The 23375-nt window shown below is 32.5% G+C and overlaps 1 protein-coding gene across 1 annotated transcript in view; it reads right to left on the bottom strand.

Moving 5' to 3' along the window:
• Positions 1–23375, bottom strand: part of LOC123667820 (probable nuclear hormone receptor HR3) — a 90159-nt gene that overhangs the window by 2968 nt on the left and 63816 nt on the right. Inside the window, exons 2-7 of the mRNA XM_045601655.1 lie at positions 14495–14608; positions 13395–13508; positions 5058–5226; positions 3850–4031; positions 1209–1323; positions 691–845 (exon numbers count right to left, since the gene is read on the bottom strand). Of these exons, the coding sequence (XP_045457611.1) occupies positions 691–845; positions 1209–1323; positions 3850–4031; positions 5058–5226; positions 13395–13508; positions 14495–14608 (849 nt within the window). The remainder of the gene's footprint in view (positions 1–690; positions 846–1208; positions 1324–3849; positions 4032–5057; positions 5227–13394; positions 13509–14494; positions 14609–23375) is intronic.

The raw sequence follows: 23375 nt of genomic DNA, 5'->3' as shown, positions 1-23375 counted from the left end.
ATTTAAAGTTTTAAATTTGAATTAATATTTGAACATTTAAAACATAATATAAGAATACACATTATTGAACCAAATACATAACAGATTGATTTTAACAGAGTATCATAAGGTACAAAGGGCGGCCTTATCGCTTGAAAAGCGATCTCTTCCAGGCAACTTAGAGGCAGAAGAGATGGTATTGTGTCGGTGTAGACATAACATAACCGTGAACCTTTAAAACTAAATGATTTTATACAAACCATGAGTTTGTTTGAACTAAAGTGATCTGGAACCTACCATTTAATATCCCATTAATGTCCCACAGTTGGGCAGTGGTTTGGTTATCTCCTATATTGGAGGATTTACATTAGGGATAGGGTTTAGGGTGAATTTAGACTGATGTCTCTATGCGTTCTATTGTGGTAGAAACTTTTAAGGATAAAAACCCATAACAGAAACTGCATTATCCTACATTCACTTTAAAAAATATTTTTAATGGCGTTTAAAGCGTATAGTAAGCGGTTACCGTAGCCTATAGACGCTTGCATCATTACAGGAAAATTACAAGCGCGTTGCCGACCCTACCCACTAGTAACATAGTCAACCCAGGAATATATCTATTATACTAATTCCATATCTAGATTTAATAGTATTAGAATTAATATTCATTATTACATTTACAGAATTTAATAAAGTGCATACAATACTTACCAGACTTCAAGAGCAGGATCTGATCGTCTTGGCTCAGTTTCATGAATCCGGGGATGAGTTTGGCGAACTCGATGATGTTCTGAATCATCGCTGTCAGTTTGTCCGCGCAGTCGAGCCACATCTCCTCGTATGTCATTGAATTGTAGAACAGTAGCCTGTTGAGAAATTATTTTAATTACTTCTCATTATAAAACTAATAACATGATATAAATTAACAAACGTTTCAAGGTAGAATATTCTCATTTTCTTATTAGACTTGCCAATTCAGTCAAGATAAATGTCCAAATAAATCGTTAGTTAAACGTAGTATCGTTTGATATAAACAAAAAATTGTTTTATAATAAAAAATATTAAAAATATTCTGTCTCTAATTAATGGAAAGAAATGTTACAAGAAAAAGGGTATAACTGAATACATTTCTTAAAAAATCTTCTAAATCAAAGAAAAAAATATTTTACTAAGTAATTTATTTACACTTAAGCCACTTTTTAATTCAAAAAATTAAAAGAACCACTCACTTGGGCACATCTGGTGGTTTCCGGAACATCTCGTGTATGTACTCTAGTTTAGGGTTAGTGTTTGTATGAGCTTCGGCAAGACTCTTGACCAAAACTTTGCTGATATCTCCCTCCGCTAGAAAGAAAGAAACAAAACGTTAAAAATTAATTTACAAAACTAAACTTCATTTAAAAAATTTACATTTAAATTCTGGACATAAATAAAACTTGTATAACTGTAAATGTAACACGATTAAATAAACAAGCAACAAAAGAAAAAAAATAAAAGCTAATAACATAACACAAATAAAAACTTATTTTTTAAAACTTGGCTGAATATACTACTACTGAATACATGTGAAAAAAGTAAAAAAAAAAACTGTCAAGCAATAATCGTTTTTTATGTACGTCAAATAACAATGTAAAAAAATATTATAAAAGGTTTTAAAAATACATAATGGTCGTCGATCCTGTATCGGTTTTGTTATTGAGTACATGTATTATTGCGTGTTGGCGTATGTATTTTATATAACATTTTATTTAAAAACACATTTTTGTATACAACACGTCCCTCGTGGTTTTACTCGCAATGACATTTATGGTTATAGCTTAACTGCTGTGAATGATAGCGTATTTTATAGCCTTGTCACTTCTTGACAAAGTAGATGTCTTGAGACAAAATATATTAATAAAAATGACTTCATTTATTCCTGTTTTTTATAATTACAAGAGTTTTTACTTATACTAGTAATCGCCCAGTGGTCGAAATTCGACTATAATCAATTTAAATTATAATTTTTAACATTATTAAGGTTCTGTTGTCAAAGACTACACTTCTATAATAATAAACAAAAGAGTATATATGCGTGTGTGTGTCAAATACATGGTAGTGTGTGTAATGTTTTTTTTTTACATTTAATTTATTTTTGTGCATAATTTAAAAAAAATACTAGCATTCTACACTCCTTTTCTATATAAACTAGAAGTGTACGAAATTACATACTCCTTCATCCGCGCAATTTTCGTAAAAAGGGCTAGAAAGTTTTTGCTTATTAGAGTATAAATAATATTACTATATTTTAAATATTTTTCAGCATGTCTTCTGCCATTTTGCCTCGCCTTGCCTCTCATGCCCTATCCAATAGTGATCGTCGAATCAAAAAATCGAAGCAAATGCAACAATGAAGTAGGTATTGCACTTACACAATAAATGTCGTAAGTCTTATCATGCTTTCTGACTATAATGACAATATTTTCTCAAGACTATTCGCTTTGATAGAATAATCAATTTTTTTTCGCAAAATTACACCCTAACTGTTAAGGTTATAATGAACTTAAAAAAATATTTTTTTTTATTATTATTGTTTTTACGTTTGTTGTATTTACTGTTACAATTGGGGTATTTTTTTTTTTTTAATTTCAGGCTGATACAAAAGTTTACTATGTGTGCGTAACAAAAAGTGGTGTTCTGTTAAAGAATAACAAACCGTACAAAATGTGAGTTATTGTAAAGATCTTGATGATTTTTAATATAATATTTTCGTAGAACTGCCGTTTCATTAAACCCTTATAAAATAATAATGATAACAAAATAATAAGAAAATAAATAACATAAAAAAAAAATAATTTCTAGCGACAACGTTATCTAATAGACTACATTTTGTAATTTATCGAAAGCGATGCGAAGCTATTGTTTTATTACAAAAATAGTTTTATTTAGTTTTAATATTATTATTATTTTACTCGCTAATAAATAAAGTATTTTACATATTTAAAAATTATTAAAACGACTAATATTTTTCAATACTACAAAAAATATTTAATAAATTAAAGTATTTTTCTTCTAAAACTATAAGAAAAGTTTAAATATGAATAGCTTAAATTGAATAGTCAGTTCAACTAGCCAAACTAAATAGCTACGCACCGCTTACAGTCGATATAACACTTACACGGCAAATCGTCATTCGAACTGCTTGAACCCTGATGTCGTCTATTCGTAACAGCGTTGGGGTTCACCATTCCCATCCCCGACATATTCATATTCAACGGATCCATCAGCCTTCCATGGCCGCTACTAGATGTCAAGTCATCCGGGCTCAATTCCTCGCTAGTCAACGAGACTGAACTTTGACCGCTAACGAGTACAGTATTCTGTATGTCCATCGGGCTATTCATGTTGGTCGGGCTATTCAAGAATGTGGTCGAGTCAACGTAACTAGCGACTAGATTGTCGACGCCCATCGATGTTTCTGGTTTTATTTCTTGCTTTATACTGATAACGCCGCTGGATATAGACGCCGGCGACTGAATCCTTTCGTCGTATCTGTCGAACTCTATTCTAGTCCGGTTTATGTCGTTTATTGTTGACTGTCGCATTGTTGTTGTTGACGTTGTGGCTGTCGCTGTTGATGTTGTCGCTCGGATGTTCTTTTGTTGATCGTCTATTGAGAATGGGATATTAGCACCCTATATTATACTATAACTGACTATATTGAATAGTCCGTTTGCTTATAGCCGTGTTGTCTATACTATATAGATATATACATATATACAATAATACCTATATTAAAAAGACTTGACCAGTATATCTTGAACCGTTATAGAATGTATTGTCGGTACAAGGGTAGGTCAGGGTGAATTGATACACACAATATGAACTCACCGTGTCCAATAAAGTCAGTATCAAGGAACCCACCACTCTGCTTCGGCTCGTAAGCTGTGGTCGAATCGACGTAGTCGGCTGACACGTCGTACTGGGGCGGTTGTGGTTGTATGTTCATATTTGAGTTCAACGGCGGGTTGTTGTACCCGTATGAGGAGAGTGGGGAACCGTAGCTCGGGTAGCTGGAAAAGAAAAATATATTTTAAACACATGTTCCAAATTTTTGAGACGTTTTCCTATTTTATTTTAATTACTAGCTAAATTAACTTTTTGTACATGATTTTTAAATACGTTACGACATTTGTAATGCAATCGTCGTCACTAAAATTCGAAAGCAATATTTTTAAGTAATTCCATTTGTAAATTCCATTTTAAACATCCTGAAAAACCGTATCTAAAAACGGTTAAGCTTTTAAAATAAACAGTAACAGTATTCATTTTCGCGGAATTTAATCAAATTAAAGTAAACTCAACCTACATCACGCCCATGTTTCATTCATTTACGCGGAAACCGAATCGATGAAGCCGCAACCACAAATTAACGCAGTGAAGCCACTTATTTACAAGTTATCGCCATCTATCGACCGCGACAAGAACTACGAAGTACCGCTATCCGATACTAGGTGGCGCTATTTGCTATTACCGTTACGCGTCATTCAAGTTTGTCACGAAAGCCCGTTAGGTAATGACTGCCTGACACGAATGGAATGAATTACGGGAAAGGTCGGTAACGGATTATGGTGAAAGCGTATGTTACCGATTCGCACTGTATGATGTAAAGATCCATGGGAGTTGTTTCTTTATGTCTCTTCGGTTAATTATCGCTTTACCGTTGAAGACGACGCTATTTCGTAATTATGCAATTAAAATCATACCGTGTAAAGATAACAGTGTGTGCGTTGCACAATTAATATTATGTTACGGATAAAAAACTGTTAGAACGCTCTGGCGATAAGAAAGAGGTGGAAAATTTGATTTTAAGCCCATTAATAAATGTAACTAAGTATTAGTTTTTAAAGTATTACAATTAATAATGTACCCATAACATTTAAAAAAAAAAACAAGTTTCTGTAATATGTCAATCTTTTACCAAACACATAAATATACAGTATGTATGCAAAAAAACATAATTTATAGGATTTCTGCTGTTATTTTACAATTAATATAAAAGTAGTTTCGTTTATTTGGCACTAGATGGCGTCACTCACCTACTGTAATGTCCGTGGTACTGATCACTTGAGCTCGGCGTCTGTTGTTGAGTGTCGTACACTGAATCTGGCGCAGCATCCGCCTGTGAACGCATCTTTTCCTGGAAATATCTCACTTCATCTTCGACCTTCTCGCGTTGTTTCTTTGACATGCGACCGAATTTTACAGCTGAAAAAGAAAGATATACTTATTAACTACATATTATTAAAGATAAAGTTTATTCTGATTATTTTAATAAGTAGAGCTACCATTCAACCTTTTTCTTTTACGAAAATAAAAATTAAATTATTGTATTTTTAGCCGGCACAATTGGCCTAAGCGATAAAAATAGCAAACATAGTGTTTTCGTTATGCACTGTTTTCTAAAAACGATATTTAATTTTAAAAAAAAAACATTCGAAAATGTCATACAACATCTAATAATGTCAGAAATTAGTTCAACTATTCACCACGTGAGCGCTAAAATCACTATTACATAACAGGGAACAACAACAATTCCCATCGCTAAGCAAAAACTCTAGTATCGATAAATTTAATTAACTCAATGACATGTAACGTTATTTAACACCAACGTATGCGTGTATTATCGCTGTGTGCGTGAGTCAAGCGGCCATTGGCATACTGCCTACTAGCACAACGAACTCTGACGTCCATGTGTGACGTTTTACATCTACGTAGTGCGGTCCCGTACGATAACCCGAACGAATTAAAACGCGATACAATACACACGAACACTCATAAACACCGGTATATTCAATTAGTTAGCGTTATCGCTTTTCGGTGGATATTCTTTTGTTAAAACGTTCGATGACACACCAGTTTGTTTGAGCTTCGTTTTGATATAAATTGTTTGCGTGAACGGGTCTCGGTGATTATTTTCTTGTTAGGAACAAGCTCCAGTGTAATAAGAACTCTGCGTGCGTTGATGTATTTTGGTGTGATGGATCTGGTTGTTTGGAATAGGTTTTTGGGACGGTGGCCTATAGTTTAATGTTCTAGTTAGGAATTTTTTTTCGACAAGGAGCCTTTTGTACGAACTATTTGTGTCTAGACTGGGTACAAAGGCTTTTTGTTACGGCCGAATAATCAAAGAATTCTTCTAATTTTTTATTAATATTTTAAGCGTTTGGGCTAGAAAACGTATATTTGGAACGTGGGGTTATTGACCCCCTATAACATTTCATATAAAATATTACTTTGATTTCTTTATGCTAAGAAAACCATTACACCATAAGTTAGTAAAAAAATGAAAGACTTACAAATTATTCAAAATTGGGACAGATATGTTTATGACCCACAAAGACAAATTTACGTTTTGTAAGTTTCTCATATTCAAAAAAAAAATTGTTTTTATTTAAAATACAAATATTATTTCACGATACTTATTACATTTTTTCAATCCGTAAGTCTGGCTGTTTAACCGAATATACCTCAGATGTGACTGAATCGCGTTTAACGTAACCACGCAGGAGGATAACTACATTTCTCATCTCTGGAAGAGATCGCTACTCTAGCGATAAGACCGCCTTTGTACACTGTTTTTTTATTTATTTGTAATATGTTATTGTGTTGATCGTTGTTGTGTACAATAAAGAGTATCTATCTATCCACATTTCATTGAAGTTACGAAAAGGGCTCGATAAAAAGCGATAGGTATGCGATCGATTGCCTCTATATCAACAATAAGTAAGCAATAATATCAATATTTTTTCACTCAAAATATCACATAAAAGTGATGACAATTAGCGATCAGCAATTGATGTCTAACGTACTTAGATATCAACCGCTCTGGTGTAATGGTGCGTGTGGCGTGTCGGTGGCGCCTAAACAACGATGGTCGCGGGTTCGATTTCCGCTCGTAGTGGATATTTGTGTTTATACAAATATTTATATATATTTGTGGATCTAACCGCATTAGAGAAGCGTGGTGGATTAAGCTCTGACCCTTCTATATAGGGATAGAGGCCTATGCCCAGCAGATATTACAGGCTAAAGCGTAGATATCAATCGCGCGATAACGGACTAGTTGTTTTACCACAGGTAAAGGTTCAAAAAGTTATTGTTAAGATTGAAAAAAATATATTTTGATAGTTAATTAATTTAGTTTTATACATTGAGGGATGTTTATATATTTTTAACCAGTGAATGCTATATATGAAATGTTATCATTTGTGTTTAATGATAATAGGCTATATTATATACACTAAAGAAACATTGTATTATGGACTTCTACAATCAATATAAGTTTCAGACTGATTCTTCTCTGCAGAATCTCTTAATAAATAAAAACAAATATAATTTATATTTGTAAATTACAATGTGCAATTGAAACCTATTTTTGTATAATGTAATATTCAATTTGATAAGTACCTACCCTACTTACGTGTTACTAGTTTGACAATTATATAATTTTAATATTAGGTTCTTCGCTTGGGAATTATAGTGATGTATTTTTTTATTTTGGTTTTTTACCGATTTTTTACCGAGGAGAAGGTTCTCAGGTCGACTGTATTTTATTACTTGTGTAGCCTCATAACTTTTACTGGGTGGATCGATTTCAATGATTATTTTTTTTAATCGAAAAGTGGTCCCATTTAAATTTAATCGAGAGCTAGATAGAGAGAGATAGAGAGAGAGCACTTTTTGTGTTGTCTCTAATAATCCTTATCTACTTGACTATTTTTTCGACTACGAAATTGAAGTCAGTTTTTTCGTTTACCGACAAATTCGATAAAACAGGTCGTATATTAATCTCTTTTATTTAGTTAATTATTCCGCAATTATAATCTACTATGAGATATTACGTGTACAAAAACATTCACGTTACGGTAGCGCCTGCATCGTTGCACAATACGTAATGATGGGACGATGAATATATTTATTATATCGATACGATAGTTTTTCGTTTACTGATTTTATTACCAACTAGCTAACCCAACATTATTTTTCTTATGAGCTGTCAAACGTGTGAGGTATGAGGTAAATTATGTTTTCTTACAACTAAATATTCTATGTAAAAAAATATTATATGTAAATTAATTTTAAGTTCTGATTTTACTCTTCTTTTTCACTTCATACTTAATTAATTAAAAAGAAAATGTGTATTTCAAGTGACTAAATTACAATTTTACAGGGTAATGGAACCAAATTATAGATTTAAAAATAAAAATAAACTATAATATTATAAATGAAAACTTTTTCTTGCTATATCGATACTTTATCGATACTTGAAAAGTCATGCCACTAAAAGTTACGCAATGCGTCACACCCTCAGAACACTGTAGTACTAGAAATGGCATGTATCTTTTATATAACAGTCGAGGAGTGCCATATTTTAGAATTAATTATATGTGAAAGCTTTTTATATCTATTTGCGTCAATTAATTTTTATTTTTAGCTATTGTTTAAATTTTTTAATTACGTAATCTAAATAAAATTTTATATTATTCAGTATATTTTTTCCCTCATTTATTTAACTTAATATAATCGTTTTTAACAGTTTAAAAGTACTTGAAAATTTACAATTTATAAACTTAACAGACAGCTACGGCTATCACTAGTAGTGATTTCATGTGGGGAACCCCCTACATATAAAAGGTTATATATTAATATTTTACTAACTCTAGTATTTTTGCTAAATTATATAATCTTATTATTTTTCTTATTCTTTTATTCGCCTGCCCAGCGTGGTGACTTTGGGCAAAACACATGAGCTCACGCCATTTTTGGCGTGAACTTGTGGAGGCATATGTCCAGTAGTGGACTATGATAGGCTGAAATGATGATGAAAGATGATTCTTTTTTATAATATAAAAATATGATAAAAGCATTTCTTTTTAATTTATTCACTTTAAAATACATCCTATACATATTAACCGTACTTATTTACTAACAACCACTCTGGTTTACAGGTGCCAATAGTCGCCTAAAACACCGACGGTTTGCGGGTTCTATTCCCGCTCGGGATGGATATTCGTATTTTTACACATATTCCTTTCCGATTTGGATTTCTGCTTTGTGTGTCTCCCCACCGTGCCTCGGATAGCACGTTAAGCCACCGATCCTGGTTGTTATCTTATGATAATACCTGATAGCGATCGTTATTCATAGTAGAGAACATATCCGCCAACCCGCATTGGAACAGCGTGGTGGATTAAGCTCCGATCCTTCTCCTACATGGAGAAAGAGGCCTATACCCAGCAATGGAATGTACAGGCTGAATTCATTACATGTATTGACTTCTATAAGTATTAAGGAGCTACAAATCCTTACTAGACCATTTACATTTATAAAAAAAAAAAAATTAAAAAATGTTTTTTTTTAGAACAAATAAAAATACAAATATGTATAAAATCAAATACATTACCAGATAATGATTTACCACTTCTAATGTATTAATTACGATTTTTATGTTACCATAAGTGGTAGTCCAGTCCAGTATTAAAACCTTCCGTGGGCCTTAAGGAACATACCGAATTGGTCGAGCCATTCTGGAATTATGCGCTTAGCAAATATTCATTTTTATTAATACACCAAATCAAATTCTATTTAGACTTAAATTACAATTGTTATTTTTTTATTCTATTACTAGCTGACCCGGCGAACTTCGTATCGCCTAACACAAATCTTTTGTATGGGAGTATAGAAAAGTATTGTTTTTAGACTTTTTCAGGAAATTTTAATTTTTTTTTTTAGAATTTTTCTCTGCGGAAAAACCATCCTCGTACTTCAAGGAATATTTAAAAAAAAGAATTAGCGAAATCGGTCCAACCGTTCTCGAGTTTTGCGCTTAGCAACACATTCAGCGACTCATTTTTATATTATAGATTTCTTATAAAATTCAAAATTAAATTTAAAAAAAAAATTGAAAAAAACCGTTTATAAACATATCACATCACTATAAACATCGTATTGTGCAACACTACACGGTTCGTCGACGTCTCGCTATGCGCACTATTCACTACATCACAAATAGACAATGGTTCTATTTCTATACACCGCTGTATTATTTATAGAACCTTGTCATATTCAATTTTAAATGTATTGTTTTAATGCAAATAGTATTAGATTTAACCGGATTTATCCACATTTTTTATTTTATTTTTTGTATTTATAAGTTTTTACCAAAGTACCGTCAAAATTTCTCAATTCATTCTTTCTGTTCTATTTTAAATAATCAGATAAATAAGTAATAAATAAATGAACACATAACCCTCATCGACCCATATAAGAATGACTGTGCCATGGGTCCAGAAACATACAGAATACACGAGCAGCTTACACACATATTTGTCACACATGTTTCAAAGTTCATTTGAAGCCTACTTGACTAAATTAAGATTTGATTTTGATTTTTAACTTCGTGACTTATGCACATATAAAATAAATCAAACAGATATAATTTAAAACGTCACCTTTATAGCTTTAGGGGCTTAAAAAAAGTTAACTACCGATTCTCAAACCTATGAACGAAATATGTACAAAAATTTTCATAAGAATCGGTCGAGCCGTTTCGGAGGAGATTGGCCCCTAACACCGTGTCACGAGAATTTTATACATTAGATAAATTACAAAGCACAATCAATACACAAATTAAATATATTTCCACATCGCAACAGTACCGTTATCACGATTGTATGAATAACTTTCTTATCAGCGCTGATAACCGGTCATTGACCCCGCTCTCACTTCCTCATACCCACGTGTCTTGAATTATTACATCTTAACTATACCTACTATATGTTAATATAAATATCTCAATATATGTGTTATTTACTCATAGTAGAGAACATATCCGCCTACCAGGAACAGCGTGGTGGATTAAGCTCCAATCCTTCTCCTATATGGAGAGAAAGGCCTATGCCCAGCAGTGGGATGGACAGGCCGAATCAATCGATGTATATTTATCAAAAATATTTATCTAATTTAGTCGGCTGTTACCTTTAACACAAGCATTAAGTTGCTTACCTTAGGAACAGACGACCGTGTATGTATGTTATAGATATTTATTTATTTCATGCAAGATGTTACCAATTTTTATAATATAATAGTGTTTGTTCGCAAGCGAAAAAAACCGACTTCAATTACATCGACAAGTAATACAAAAGTAAGTAGATGAAAAAAATTAACACACGCACTAGTCGTCACTACCATTTTCGAGAGTTTCCCTCGACTTCTCTGGGATTCCATCATCAGATCCTGGTTTCATTATCATGGTACTTGAGATCTCTCCTCTCGACAAAAAAGAATTATCAAAATCGGTTCATAAACGACGACAGTTGACTTACAGTTTACTTTTGTAAAACTAGAAAGTAACTGCGGAGTTTCTTGCCGATTCTTCTCTTCAGAATCTACATTCTGAATTGGTGGTAGCTTCACTTATAACGATAATTAAGATTTTATTTTGTAAGACGTACCAAAGATTTTTTGGTCGCTCGGCCCATTGGGGATTTTGCCATTTCAACCAATTTTTTTTTTACCTTACTAATTTAATACGCTTCAAAAAAGTCTCGTTCTCAATTCTACTATATTTTTATGTGTGTTACGTTACGGACGCGATGTGGAGTTATTATTTTTTTGTCTTAAAAAAAAATCGCTTAAATTTTGCCGCCTTCTTTCGTGTTACGCCCTTGACCATGGCTCGACGCCCACACTACGGCACTGCTTTGAAACATAATCGAATAAAGTTATTTTTAGATTTATTTTTTGATTTACTTTGCTATATTTTTATTTATATAACTACAAAGATATTACTTACTATACTTTGCTATGTGTTACTATGAGTGTAACAACCACAGTGTATTTTATGATAAGCTTCCGTACTGTCAAAAATAAATGATATATAAACCTATATATTTAAAACCTATTAGTAATCGCTATATTGTATTTTTTAACAGTTTATTTATTTAGAATGAAACTTAAATTTATTTATTACTAGCTGTACCCTGAGCGTGATGCTACGCTTTTTTTATTTTATTTTTATTTTTTTGGTCATACAACACTTTGCTGAAGATCATGACATGCAGGCCTAGCATGCACGCCACGACAAAATTTTGTCGACCCCTTTTCTCGTATTATCTCTCTATGTCTACAGTAGCTAACATGCGTGCACGCGATACTCTTCTCGTTACGTCAAGAAGAGATAATCATTAAATTTTAGTGATCTGTGATATTTATCTCTACGGAAGCTAACATGACATCGTAATTTTGTCGAATTTTGTCGTTTTAGGAAGAGAAACTTCTCGTCTTCAATATTATCGACGAGAAAGACGATAAATAAAAAATAAATAAAACCGGGTGCCTATTTTTTGTATACCATGGCGTTTCCCTATTATAATTATATAATTTCGGTATACGAAGAGCGGGAAATGCGAAAAGTCGAGTGAAGTGTGCCATATAATGACACAAAAAACGTATTTGCGCCCTGTTGCTTCTTATTCTAAATAATAATAATAATAATAATACTTTATTTTAGACCAAAGTATAAGTCCATATTGGGTTAGTACAACAAGACAAGACAACATTCAGAATAAAAAACAAAACAAAATTATATTAAAAAAATCAATAACTAAAAATAAAATTAAATAGAATAAAAGTAAAATCAATAATCAAAAAAAAAAATTCAAAAATTCAAAAAATTTTAAAAATTAAAAAAAAAAAAAAAAAACAAACAAACAATGCGTGATAGAATTACAATTATCTAATGTGCGACAAGATATAAAGCACAACACGAGCATATTGTTTTACATATATAATTAAATTCATTTACTTACGCCGTTTTATTTTCCATATTAGAGTTTTTTAAATTAGATATACACTTTTTATCTTAGCCAAAAGGCCGAGAACATTTTTAAATAAAACATGTGTCACTCGTTTGAAATTGGTCAATAACCTTGTAAATTCAACTTTACGACATAAAAAATAAGAATGATATTCAGTTGTGATTATGGTTGATAATGTTTCTCTACTCGACAAGGCGAAGTCTTCGGAAGAGAATTTTGTCTCTCGTAGTGCGCATGTTAGGGTAATCGAGAAAATACTCGATGTAGACATTATCTTTCTCTCTCGTCAAGAGATATCTCGTTGTATGCATGCTAGGCCGGATGATCAAATGCATAGTTTACGATTCTATAAAGGACATACAGACAAACATTTTTATATATATACATCGTCGGATATCGAACTTGGGACCGTAGCACATCGTTACGACGATTGCACCTATTTATCTTAAATATTCTAATCTTTTAATCCAGAATACAAAAAATTCTATGAGCCAAAATACAAGTAAATTAGTAATGAGCCAGAATAGTAAGTTAGTAATGAACCAGAGTACATACCATCGCGGCTCATCCCCAGCTTGAGACACTTCTGAAGTCGGCAGTACTGACACCTGTTGCGGTTGACGCGGTCCACCACACATGCCTTGTTCCTCGGGCACTGGTAGTTCACCACTGAAATTATTTACTGTGTTAATAACTACCATTTATGTGGTATCCCCATGGTTCAAAAATATATACAAGTATCTTTTTATATATATTTACGTATATTTGATACAAAGACTCTATTTTGGGTAAAATATTAATTAAATATTAAACTAATTAATTAATAATAAGGGTCATTTCAAGTGCTTCATATATTCCGGGCCTTCGGGGGATAATTACAACATACAAAAATATTCTATCAAATGTTTGAAAATATTACGGTTCGTTTGAAAATTATTCTTGGGTTTAATTGGTTAAAATGTAAGATATAAGTGGTTATACATACAAACAAAAATAATTTGATTCATGAATACTAAATTAAAACAAAATAGAAATGTTTCTTAAGATATATTAAGCACATATGACAAATTCCATAAATATTTCAAACTTGTAAATATTCATTGAATATTCTATTATCAACTATTATAAAAAAAAATATTGTATCTGTACGTAAAATTCAATGCGAGTGAAGCCGCGGATAAAAGCTAGTCTATGTATATTATGTGAATAGACAAGTAGGCTATTACTCTATTTTATGCCAAAACAGTGTATAAATACATTGATACCTTATTTAAATGAATATAATTTATAAAAAAAAATACGACCACATATTATTCAAAGTCAAATAGAGATGTCCATCGATTCCATAGTCTGTGAGCTATATACTTATATTTTTAGTATTATAATGTCGGGGATAGAATTAAAAGGCGTATCAATAAGTTAAATATATCTGGGAGTTAATATTACACTCAACGACATAAGCCATAGTCTAAAATGTAATGCTATAATTATCATAGTCCGAAAACACAGACAGCACAAATGACCAGACTATAGCAAACTTTAAAATGTTCAATAAAATCAACTATGAAAATCTTGATCTTATTATAGTATAAGGTTTTTACACTATCCCATTTATATAAATTAATCATTAAATCATATGAATTAGTGAAGCCGACCTGTACTCTGGGAGCGTCTGAAGAATCCCTTACAGCCCTCGCACGTGATGACGCCATAGTGGACGCCCGATGACTTGTCACCGCACACCTTGCACGGTATTATTTCGATTTGAGCTGCAATAATTAAATGGGTACATTTAAATAACGGGGCAATAAAATTATACAATTGGGGATTTTTTTATATATATATTTTTTTTTATAAATTGAATAAAAAAGGCATAGGCACATATAACTGTTTATATATTTTTTAAAAGAAATATAGAAACGCTTATTCACTATTTTGGTATGTAGGTATGTTATGTTAAAGTTCATTTTACATATGTATGTATGTGTTTGTATGTAAACTATATCTATGAGGATATTTAGATCTTAAGTGGATTAAAACAACATAAGAAAAATTTATTCTCGACTTAAGATAGCTTTGTTTTTGCCCAGCAGTGGGATGTATAGCTTAGTAATAGTTATTCGTCTCTATGTATATACTATATAATACTAACTGACAGAAAAGACATTTCTCTTGCAAACTATCAAATTCGTAAAGTTTAAATAAAAAAAATTCATTATAAGTACACCCTAATTATTATACTACTGTAATCTATACAATGACTTATTATCTTACCCACCGAATATACACAAAGTTTTATTAAAATCGGTAGAGCCGTTTTGGAGTATCACCTCACCACAGGAACACAACTCTACTTGAAAGCAGTATTATTTAGCTGTGATCTTCTGTAAGGTCGAGGTACTTCCTCTGTCTTGCGCAAGGTTTTGAGAGGGATATTTAATCGGATAGGGTTCGATGGTTAACCGGCCTGCTTAGCGTTAAGCTAATTTCTAGTATATAAAACAAAGCACTATTGTTCAAAACACAATTAGAATCGATTACAAAACTAGCATTGAATTACAAATTTAAACGAAATGAAAATAAATTCGTTATATGATACATTGTTATTGGTCTAAATCCATAGGTCCCGGGTTCGTTTACAGCCGCTTTTTTACTATGTGTAAACTAACTTAGTACTACGGTTCGAAATTGTTTTTATTATTTGAAACTTAAGAATTGAACTTTACTTAGATTTTCTTTAATGGTTTAATGGTTTGTGGACAATCAAACTTGGCGAAAAATATCAGTTCTCTATTGGAGTCGTCGGAGTTTTTTCTCAAAAATTGCCGTTTCAATTTGAATGAGATTTTCGGTAGTCCATTGTAGATTTAACTAAAAACTAATTATATTAGATTATCAGAAAATAAAGCTAAGTCAGTATAGTTTTTATTAACAGTTTTATGCTTAAGCATATAACATAAACTTTTTATACATTACGATTTTTTTAAATCATATATTCGGAAAATGCATTTAGCTGTTTTGTCTTAAAAAATGTAACAGAAAAACAGATTTACGTTTTCATTTATGGTATTATAATTGTATTTGTTCGCAAACAAAAAAAAAACAGACATATAAATAACATCCACAAGTAATACAACGTAGTACGTAGACGAAAAAACAGTCAAGTAAAGACGCGTAATCAAAGATGACTCAAAAAGCAGTCATCAGATCTCAATCGAATTAACATGGGATTACAAGACAAGCACAAACAAGAATCATCAAAATCAGTACACCCAGGAAAAAAATATGAGGTATAATCAACATAGGTAGACGACAAAGTAGTCGAGAAAATAAGCACTATTAGATATAAAAAGTACTTGTCAAATCTCGATTAAATTTAAATGGGACCACATGACAATAACCACTTTGCAATTTAAAAAAAGAATCTTCGAAACCGCTCCATAAAAAATACAGTCGAATTGAGAACCTCCTCCTTTTTGGAAGTCGGTTAAAAATGTAAATATTACCTAATGTCCTCTGATTCCGATTATTGCTCAATTTTAACTTTAAAATGAACGCCACTAATAAAGCCGTATAAGTTACGTCCCGAATCAGTAGCCTATTTAAAAAAAAAATAGCCTCATAAAAACGAATCAAAGTTCCAAATTCAGGCATTATCCCACACAAAACTCCACAAATCAGATGCACACCATAAACGAAAATCGTATAATATTAAAAAAGTCACAATAAAAAAAAAAGTATCGAAATAAATCGAATTCGTACTGTTCGGAATTCAAAATTTCATACGAGCGCCATTTTTGGTCGAGTTCATCGACCCTACGGCAAGGTCGGAGCGCGGGCGATGACTCCCTTTACATGTGTGCGTGGTACTTACACATTTGTACAATTCAATTTGGACCTTATAACCTAAGGACAAAGGTTGATAATTGTATAGAAGTGGTGACAGATGTATTGTAATCCTTTAGCAGTATCTGTTCTCGTGTGTGCATAGAGACCATCTTTGGTAGTATACGGTATTCCAGATCGATTCCTTTTTATAATTAGTAAATAGTATTACGTTAACAGGTGGGTATGTGTGAGTGATTTATACACAGATATGAACTTATAAATAATAAAATAATAGTCTGAGACAGATGACTAACGTATTGATTGTTTTAATTACTTTCACACTTATATTGTTCATAAAGTGATGTTTTACAGCCTATTAAACAGTTCTTTTAGTAACTGTTGCGTATTACATTTAAAATTGTACTGGATGGAAGTATGATGTCATTATGAGACAAATGTAATATCAGAGTCACATCTCTCACGTTTAGAGTTGTTTGAAACATCAAACAAGCTTATTACAGATATATAATTACGTATACGTACGATAACATAATGTAAAATACAAGTATTAAAAAATTTAATTATCTTTTGTAAGTAGAGCGAATAATTATATTGAAATTTAAAAGAATAAGTATATTTTTAATGTAAAGAGGTTTTACATCATTTTGCTCGCTGTTACTCTTCCATAATATGACATTGTATTGCCTATATTATTGTTACGTGCCAAAAAACAAAAAAAATTAAAGTTAAATTGAATCCATGAAATTCCATGAAATGCTCAGTGTCACCAAATTTGAACCCGCGACCTGATGTGTTACACCTGTTTCAACTAACGAACCATCTCGTTTCATTTTTGACTTATACATATAAACGTTCAATATGGAGTCTTACGCATGATAGCGATTAATTAACTAATAATAGGATTTTAATTGTTTTTCATATTAATTATAATTATATTCATATTGAAAATATATTTTTATAATCTAGTTTATTCCATAAATCCTTTATCTGTGTTATATATATATATATATATATATATATATATATATATATATATATATATATATATATATATATATTTATTTATTTATTTATTATATACATACGATCTTCTGTAGTATACGAAATAACTTTTTACAATATTAAGCCTGTTTGTAACAGAAAGTATAGGCTATAAAATCATTATATTTCATAACCAAAGCTACAAATATCAACTGAAATAGTAATCTAACGCCGAGTTGCACGAAACAAAATTAAAATTTAAGTAGAGATTAAACTAATTTAATCACAAGAATTTCATACAATTCTTGCGATTAAATTAGTTTAATCACTACTTAAATTTTAATTTCTTTTCGTGTAACTCGGCGTAAGAGATCTATAAACTTGTATTAAGTATAGTCGATTACTCGAGTTTGATTCAGTCGTAACATCCCACTACTGGGCATAGCCTTCTTTCTCTATCTAGGAGTAGAATTAGAATTAAATGCAACACGCTGCTCCACTGAATTTGGCGGATATATTACCTACTATGAGTAACGATCGCTATCAGATTTTTATGATAACAAGCGGAACCGACAACCTTACGTGTTCTAGGCACGAACTACTCGAGATTTACACAAATTTGAAGCCAAGTGACCCTAATTACATCAATGGTGTACAATACCATGGTGTCATGACAAAAGCCGACCTTTCAAAACAATGACAATTAAAATGCGTCAAATGTCAGACAATGCCGCGTTGCATCATTATAGCGACGGCATGATGAAATTTGCTGAACAATAAATCTGTATAAATAATAATTGTGTTTGCTGGCAAACGAAAAAAAAACCGACTTCAGTTACATCGTCAAGTAATACAACGTAACTAGACAAATGAATAGTCAAGTAAATACGCATTATCAAAGATTACTCCAAAAGTTGTAATTAGATCTCGATGAAATTTAAACGTGACCACATGATAAACATCAGCTTTCGATTAAATTGAAATTTATCAAAATCGGTACACCCAGTAAAAAGTTACGCGGATTTTCGAGAGAAAATTGTAGTGTAGGTTATAAAAAACAGGTCCTAACGGCCTATTCTACCTCTCGCTTCTAAAGTCTATTCGTAACTTAGTTCAGGATAAAATTTAATCAGAACCGGTGAAACAGGCCCATAATGTGTTGCTAAGCGCAGGACACGAGAACGTTATTGATTCGAGCCTAAATATTTTTTTAAAGTTCTTTGATACTGTTTATTATTGATGAAACGAAATATTAGGAAAATTGTGCAGAATATTGGACGATTTTATAAAATGTAACGATAATCTCGACTTCATGCGTTAAACACAGTGGCTCTCAACCTTTTAGTGATGAAGACCCAAATGACAAAATTTATGTTTTGCCACGGACAACCAACTGTTTTGGTGGAAAATATATTCTTTATTGCACTTAAAAGACACGTACAAAAATATAAGTACAATGGCAGTTGGTAAGGGCGAACTTATCTCTAAAAGAGATCTTTACCAGTTTACCCGTTGGAGTAAATGATGGTGTTATCGCGGGATACAGAAGTGCGAGAGAACAAAAAAAACCAAAATATGTATTATATAGCTTGTTATTCCTAATTGGTTGCACTTGTAATACTTAGTTACAGCCTAGTGAGACTCACTCTGCACCCCATTTCGGGTGCTTTCGAGGACCACCAGTCGTCCCCAAACCGCTGGTTAATCACCACTTAACAGTTCTCAAGACAGGACAAAGTCTATTGAGTCAGCTAGTCTATCTATATACATAAAAATGAAACGCCGATATTTCCCCAGTGGGGCTGTTCCAGATTTTGCACAGGATATTCCCTGCTGTGCCCTAACTCAGTTAAATACACATATTATATCGAAATAATAACCGAATACAATTTATTTTACTTTTACTTTAAGATTAATTAATGTCCGTGTGTTCTCGATAGCGTTACTTTACTTTCTGTAAACAATTACTTTTAGCCCTGTGGGGCAAATGGGAATGGCCTTGCTTTCCGCTCTAAAAATTATCGGGTCAATTTCCGTATCAAATCTATGTGTGTATATCACGTGAGTGCTACTTAAGCACGTTATCTTCGTGTGTGTATTAAAATAATTGTTTGATCGATTCAACCTGTAATATCCCACGACTGGACATTGGCCTATTTCTATTTTTCTTTCTCTTAGGCCTATTATTAATATTATTATAGTAAAATACATACGATATCACCACGTACCTAAGTTTAGTATCCATAAAACAAACATATGATTAATGTAGCTGACAGCATTTAAATTAAGAAATTAAAAATTATTTATGTACCAATATGGCTGACAAACGCGTACAAAAAAAGTTCTACATACTTGTGACGTCACAGGTCACGTGACTTAACATTTCAAGTTCGCGTTATCATAATCGATTAAGCTTATTTGTGCAATTGTCAGAGCGGGATGCACGGTGCACCCGGTCAGCTGATCGTGACGTCACGGGTCAGCGACCCCGCTCGGATTGTATCACGTTCCGTGACGTCACAGCAGGGTTGGTTAGGAATTCGGGCGGGGCTTACGGACCGTAAGTTACGGTCGATTATTTTTTGAATGCAAGTGTTACAGATTATAAAAGGTTCTTGTTTTTTTATTAAATTGGACGGTACTAAGATGTTCGGGATGATTTTTTTTTTCGTGTAAGCGAAAGTTGTTTTAGTAAGTCTTTTAAAATGAATGATAAATATGTAATGTGTAATGTCATATTAAACATGTTTTTATCTAATTATATATAATATAAGTTCTGTGGTGTTTCTACGTCCTTTTTTTTGGATCGCAGGGGAACCCATTTACGGGTGATATCCAGGATGCCCAGGTAGGCATTCCTAGACCGTATGTCGGCTTCAGCACTTGGGGGTGCAATACCGACCAAAACCCCTGCGGGAGGGTGTGCTGGGCCGAGTCCACCGCCGCGCCACAATCGTAACATCCAGTCGTCGGCTCCCTGTGGGCCGTCCGACACAAGTAGTCACCAAAGCAGCCGTGATCGGTGAGAACCTGCGTGGTTTCTACGTCCTGCTGCGGATATTTCACCGTTATATTAAAAGCGACAATGTCGACGTATAAATTCCAATCAATATTATAGTAAAACCGTAACTTTTTTTTACAAAAACAAAGCTTGTGGTCAAAACACAAACACTATCTTATCACGCACACCCACATAACGTCACAGGTCATCGACCCCAGACCAAATCCGAGTCTCGAATTTGAATTTTAATCTAACGGCCTGTACGGTACTCGCACAAATATAAAATTTTCATTCGAAAATCGACTCAATTTTTGGTGTAATAAGAGCCACGCTTTTAACCAGAACCAGGCATAGGTGAATGCCCGCAGATGTCCGAACTAACGTATACCGTACAAACTTAACTTTACCATTGAGAAATTTTATTAACGTATCTATTACAATCTCATAAAGCTTAATTTCATTTGAACTTTAATTTTCGAAAATCTAAATAAATTTGTCGGTGTTTTGTCTTCGAAATTCGAATGAATAGTTCTCAGAATAGTTTTGTTACCGAAATTTACAGCCTCCATAGACTGGCCAGTTTATAAATTTTATATATTTTCAATTATCGAACAAAGAGTTTCGTTGTGTTTATGTTCTCCTGGTACTCAAAGCTTACTATGGCAATAAAGTTTAGAATAATTTTAAAATTCAAAGATGCTTATTATCCGACTTATTCCTTAAGGCTGTATGGCTGTAATAAAGAAAAAAAATGCTTATTTAAATTTTTTAATGGTAGGCTGCTTAAAATACCAAAAAGGATAAAAATTTGAGCCTGTCTTTGTACTAAATGTATATTTAAATAACCAAAAGCATAAAACTTATGTTATAAGTGAATACATTATAGTTTATTTATATATATACCATATACCTTTCGATTTTACTCGAGTAAATCCCACTCCCCTAGAAATATTAGGTTAAAAATTAGCCTATGTGTTATTCTGGATCTCCAGCTATCTATGTACCGAGTTTCATTAAAATCAATTTAGAACTTTATGCATAAAAGGGTAACAAACATACATGTAAACTTTTGGAAATATTATAAAAGTAGGATTAATGTATCATGAACGACGCGTTGCCGCAACGGTCACAGCTATGGATTCTGCCTGTTGCGCTAGCGGTTGCGGGTTCGATCCCCGCACATGACAAACATTTGTATTGGCCATATAGATGTTTTTCCGTGGTCTGGGTGTTTGTGCAGTCTTTGTGGGTTTCCCCACCGTGCCTCGGAGAGCACGTTAAGCCGTTGATCCCGGTTATTATCATGTATACCTGATAACGATCGTTACTCATAGTAGGGAATATATCCGACAACTCGCATTTGATCAGCGTAGTTGATTAAGCTCTGATCCTTCTCCTACATGGGGAAAGAGGCCTATACCCAGCAGTGGGATATTACAGGCTGAAGCGTAGCGCGCGTTGCGCGTAAGCGTAATGTATCATTCACGTTACATTTAGTACACAAACAAAAGTAAACCTAAATTTAAAAATATTAATTTTATGAAGAGTAAGGATTCTTTTGAACGCAGGAAGTTCTTTGAAAGCGAAAGAAGGTAAGAAAAGCCTGTTTTTTATGCCAAATAATAGGCCATATAACATCACTCTTCTACGGTATAAGCACATTAAAACCTGGGGTGTCACTACAAATAAAATTTATTTTTAAGAGTATAATTTTGTAGTTCTTATAGCGATGTTTACTTCAATCGGTATTTTATATATTTCTTGGCCAAGAATCAGCTGACGTCGCCAGTTCGATGAACCTTCGCACAGCGAAAATATAAAAAACATAATTATAAAGAAATAATGTTTAGACCTTTCTAATTATTTTCTTAATATCAAACAAATTTCAAAAATAGAATCAAATACACACAGTACACAATGTCTAAGTAGACACGTGCCAAAGATAAAAAAATAAAATTCTTACTCAGATAAACAAATTCTTAATATCCATTTAAAAGTTTGAACTATCAAACGATATAAAATCTCCTTCGTTTATTTTTATATTTTTAAGTTTAGAACGCACCAGACACAATCGGGCTGGGTCTTTTTTGGTGTCGCAACATAACGCTAGTAAATGATGCGTCAAGGTAAGGACGGACGTCCGTTGTGTTGTAAGTGTTAGTTACTACATGTTAAGGTAAATAATTTCGTAGAAATTACGTTTAATGAAATAAATATATTTTGTTTAGTAAAAGTAAAACACCATATAAATGTTAAGTCTTTTAAGCAATCAAAAAAGGTTTTTTTTTACATGTTAATTTAATTTGTTGTCAATATCACATAAAGTAGCCTATTTCAAAATAAGCGCAATATACATTTACACTGATATAACAGTAACAAAGAAACAAAGTATTCAACCTAGGTCCCTCACATGTCCTAGTATTGTTGCAAGACGACAATGACCCAATATCATAGCGTTATCGAAACTGAACGTAATATTTGCAGTGACGTCACTGCACGTGACGTCACGAGGTCACTGAACTGGACCGCCTGCTTTTTTATTCATTGCACTTCATGTGCCTAAGAGCATAACACTTTACGCCCTTTTCATCACAACTAATAAAAAACAAATACATAATAAAAAACCTATTTCAAACGTCGCATACCTTTACCAGTTTTATTATCAAAATTGAACATCTTCATCCGTTAATTCGAATTTTAAATTC

This window comes from Melitaea cinxia, chromosome 29, assembly GCF_905220565.1.
Source record: "Melitaea cinxia chromosome 29, ilMelCinx1.1, whole genome shotgun sequence".
In the NCBI taxonomy this organism is placed as follows: domain Eukaryota; kingdom Metazoa; phylum Arthropoda; class Insecta; order Lepidoptera; family Nymphalidae; genus Melitaea; species Melitaea cinxia.
This window is presented reverse-complemented; position numbering and strand designations above follow the sequence as displayed.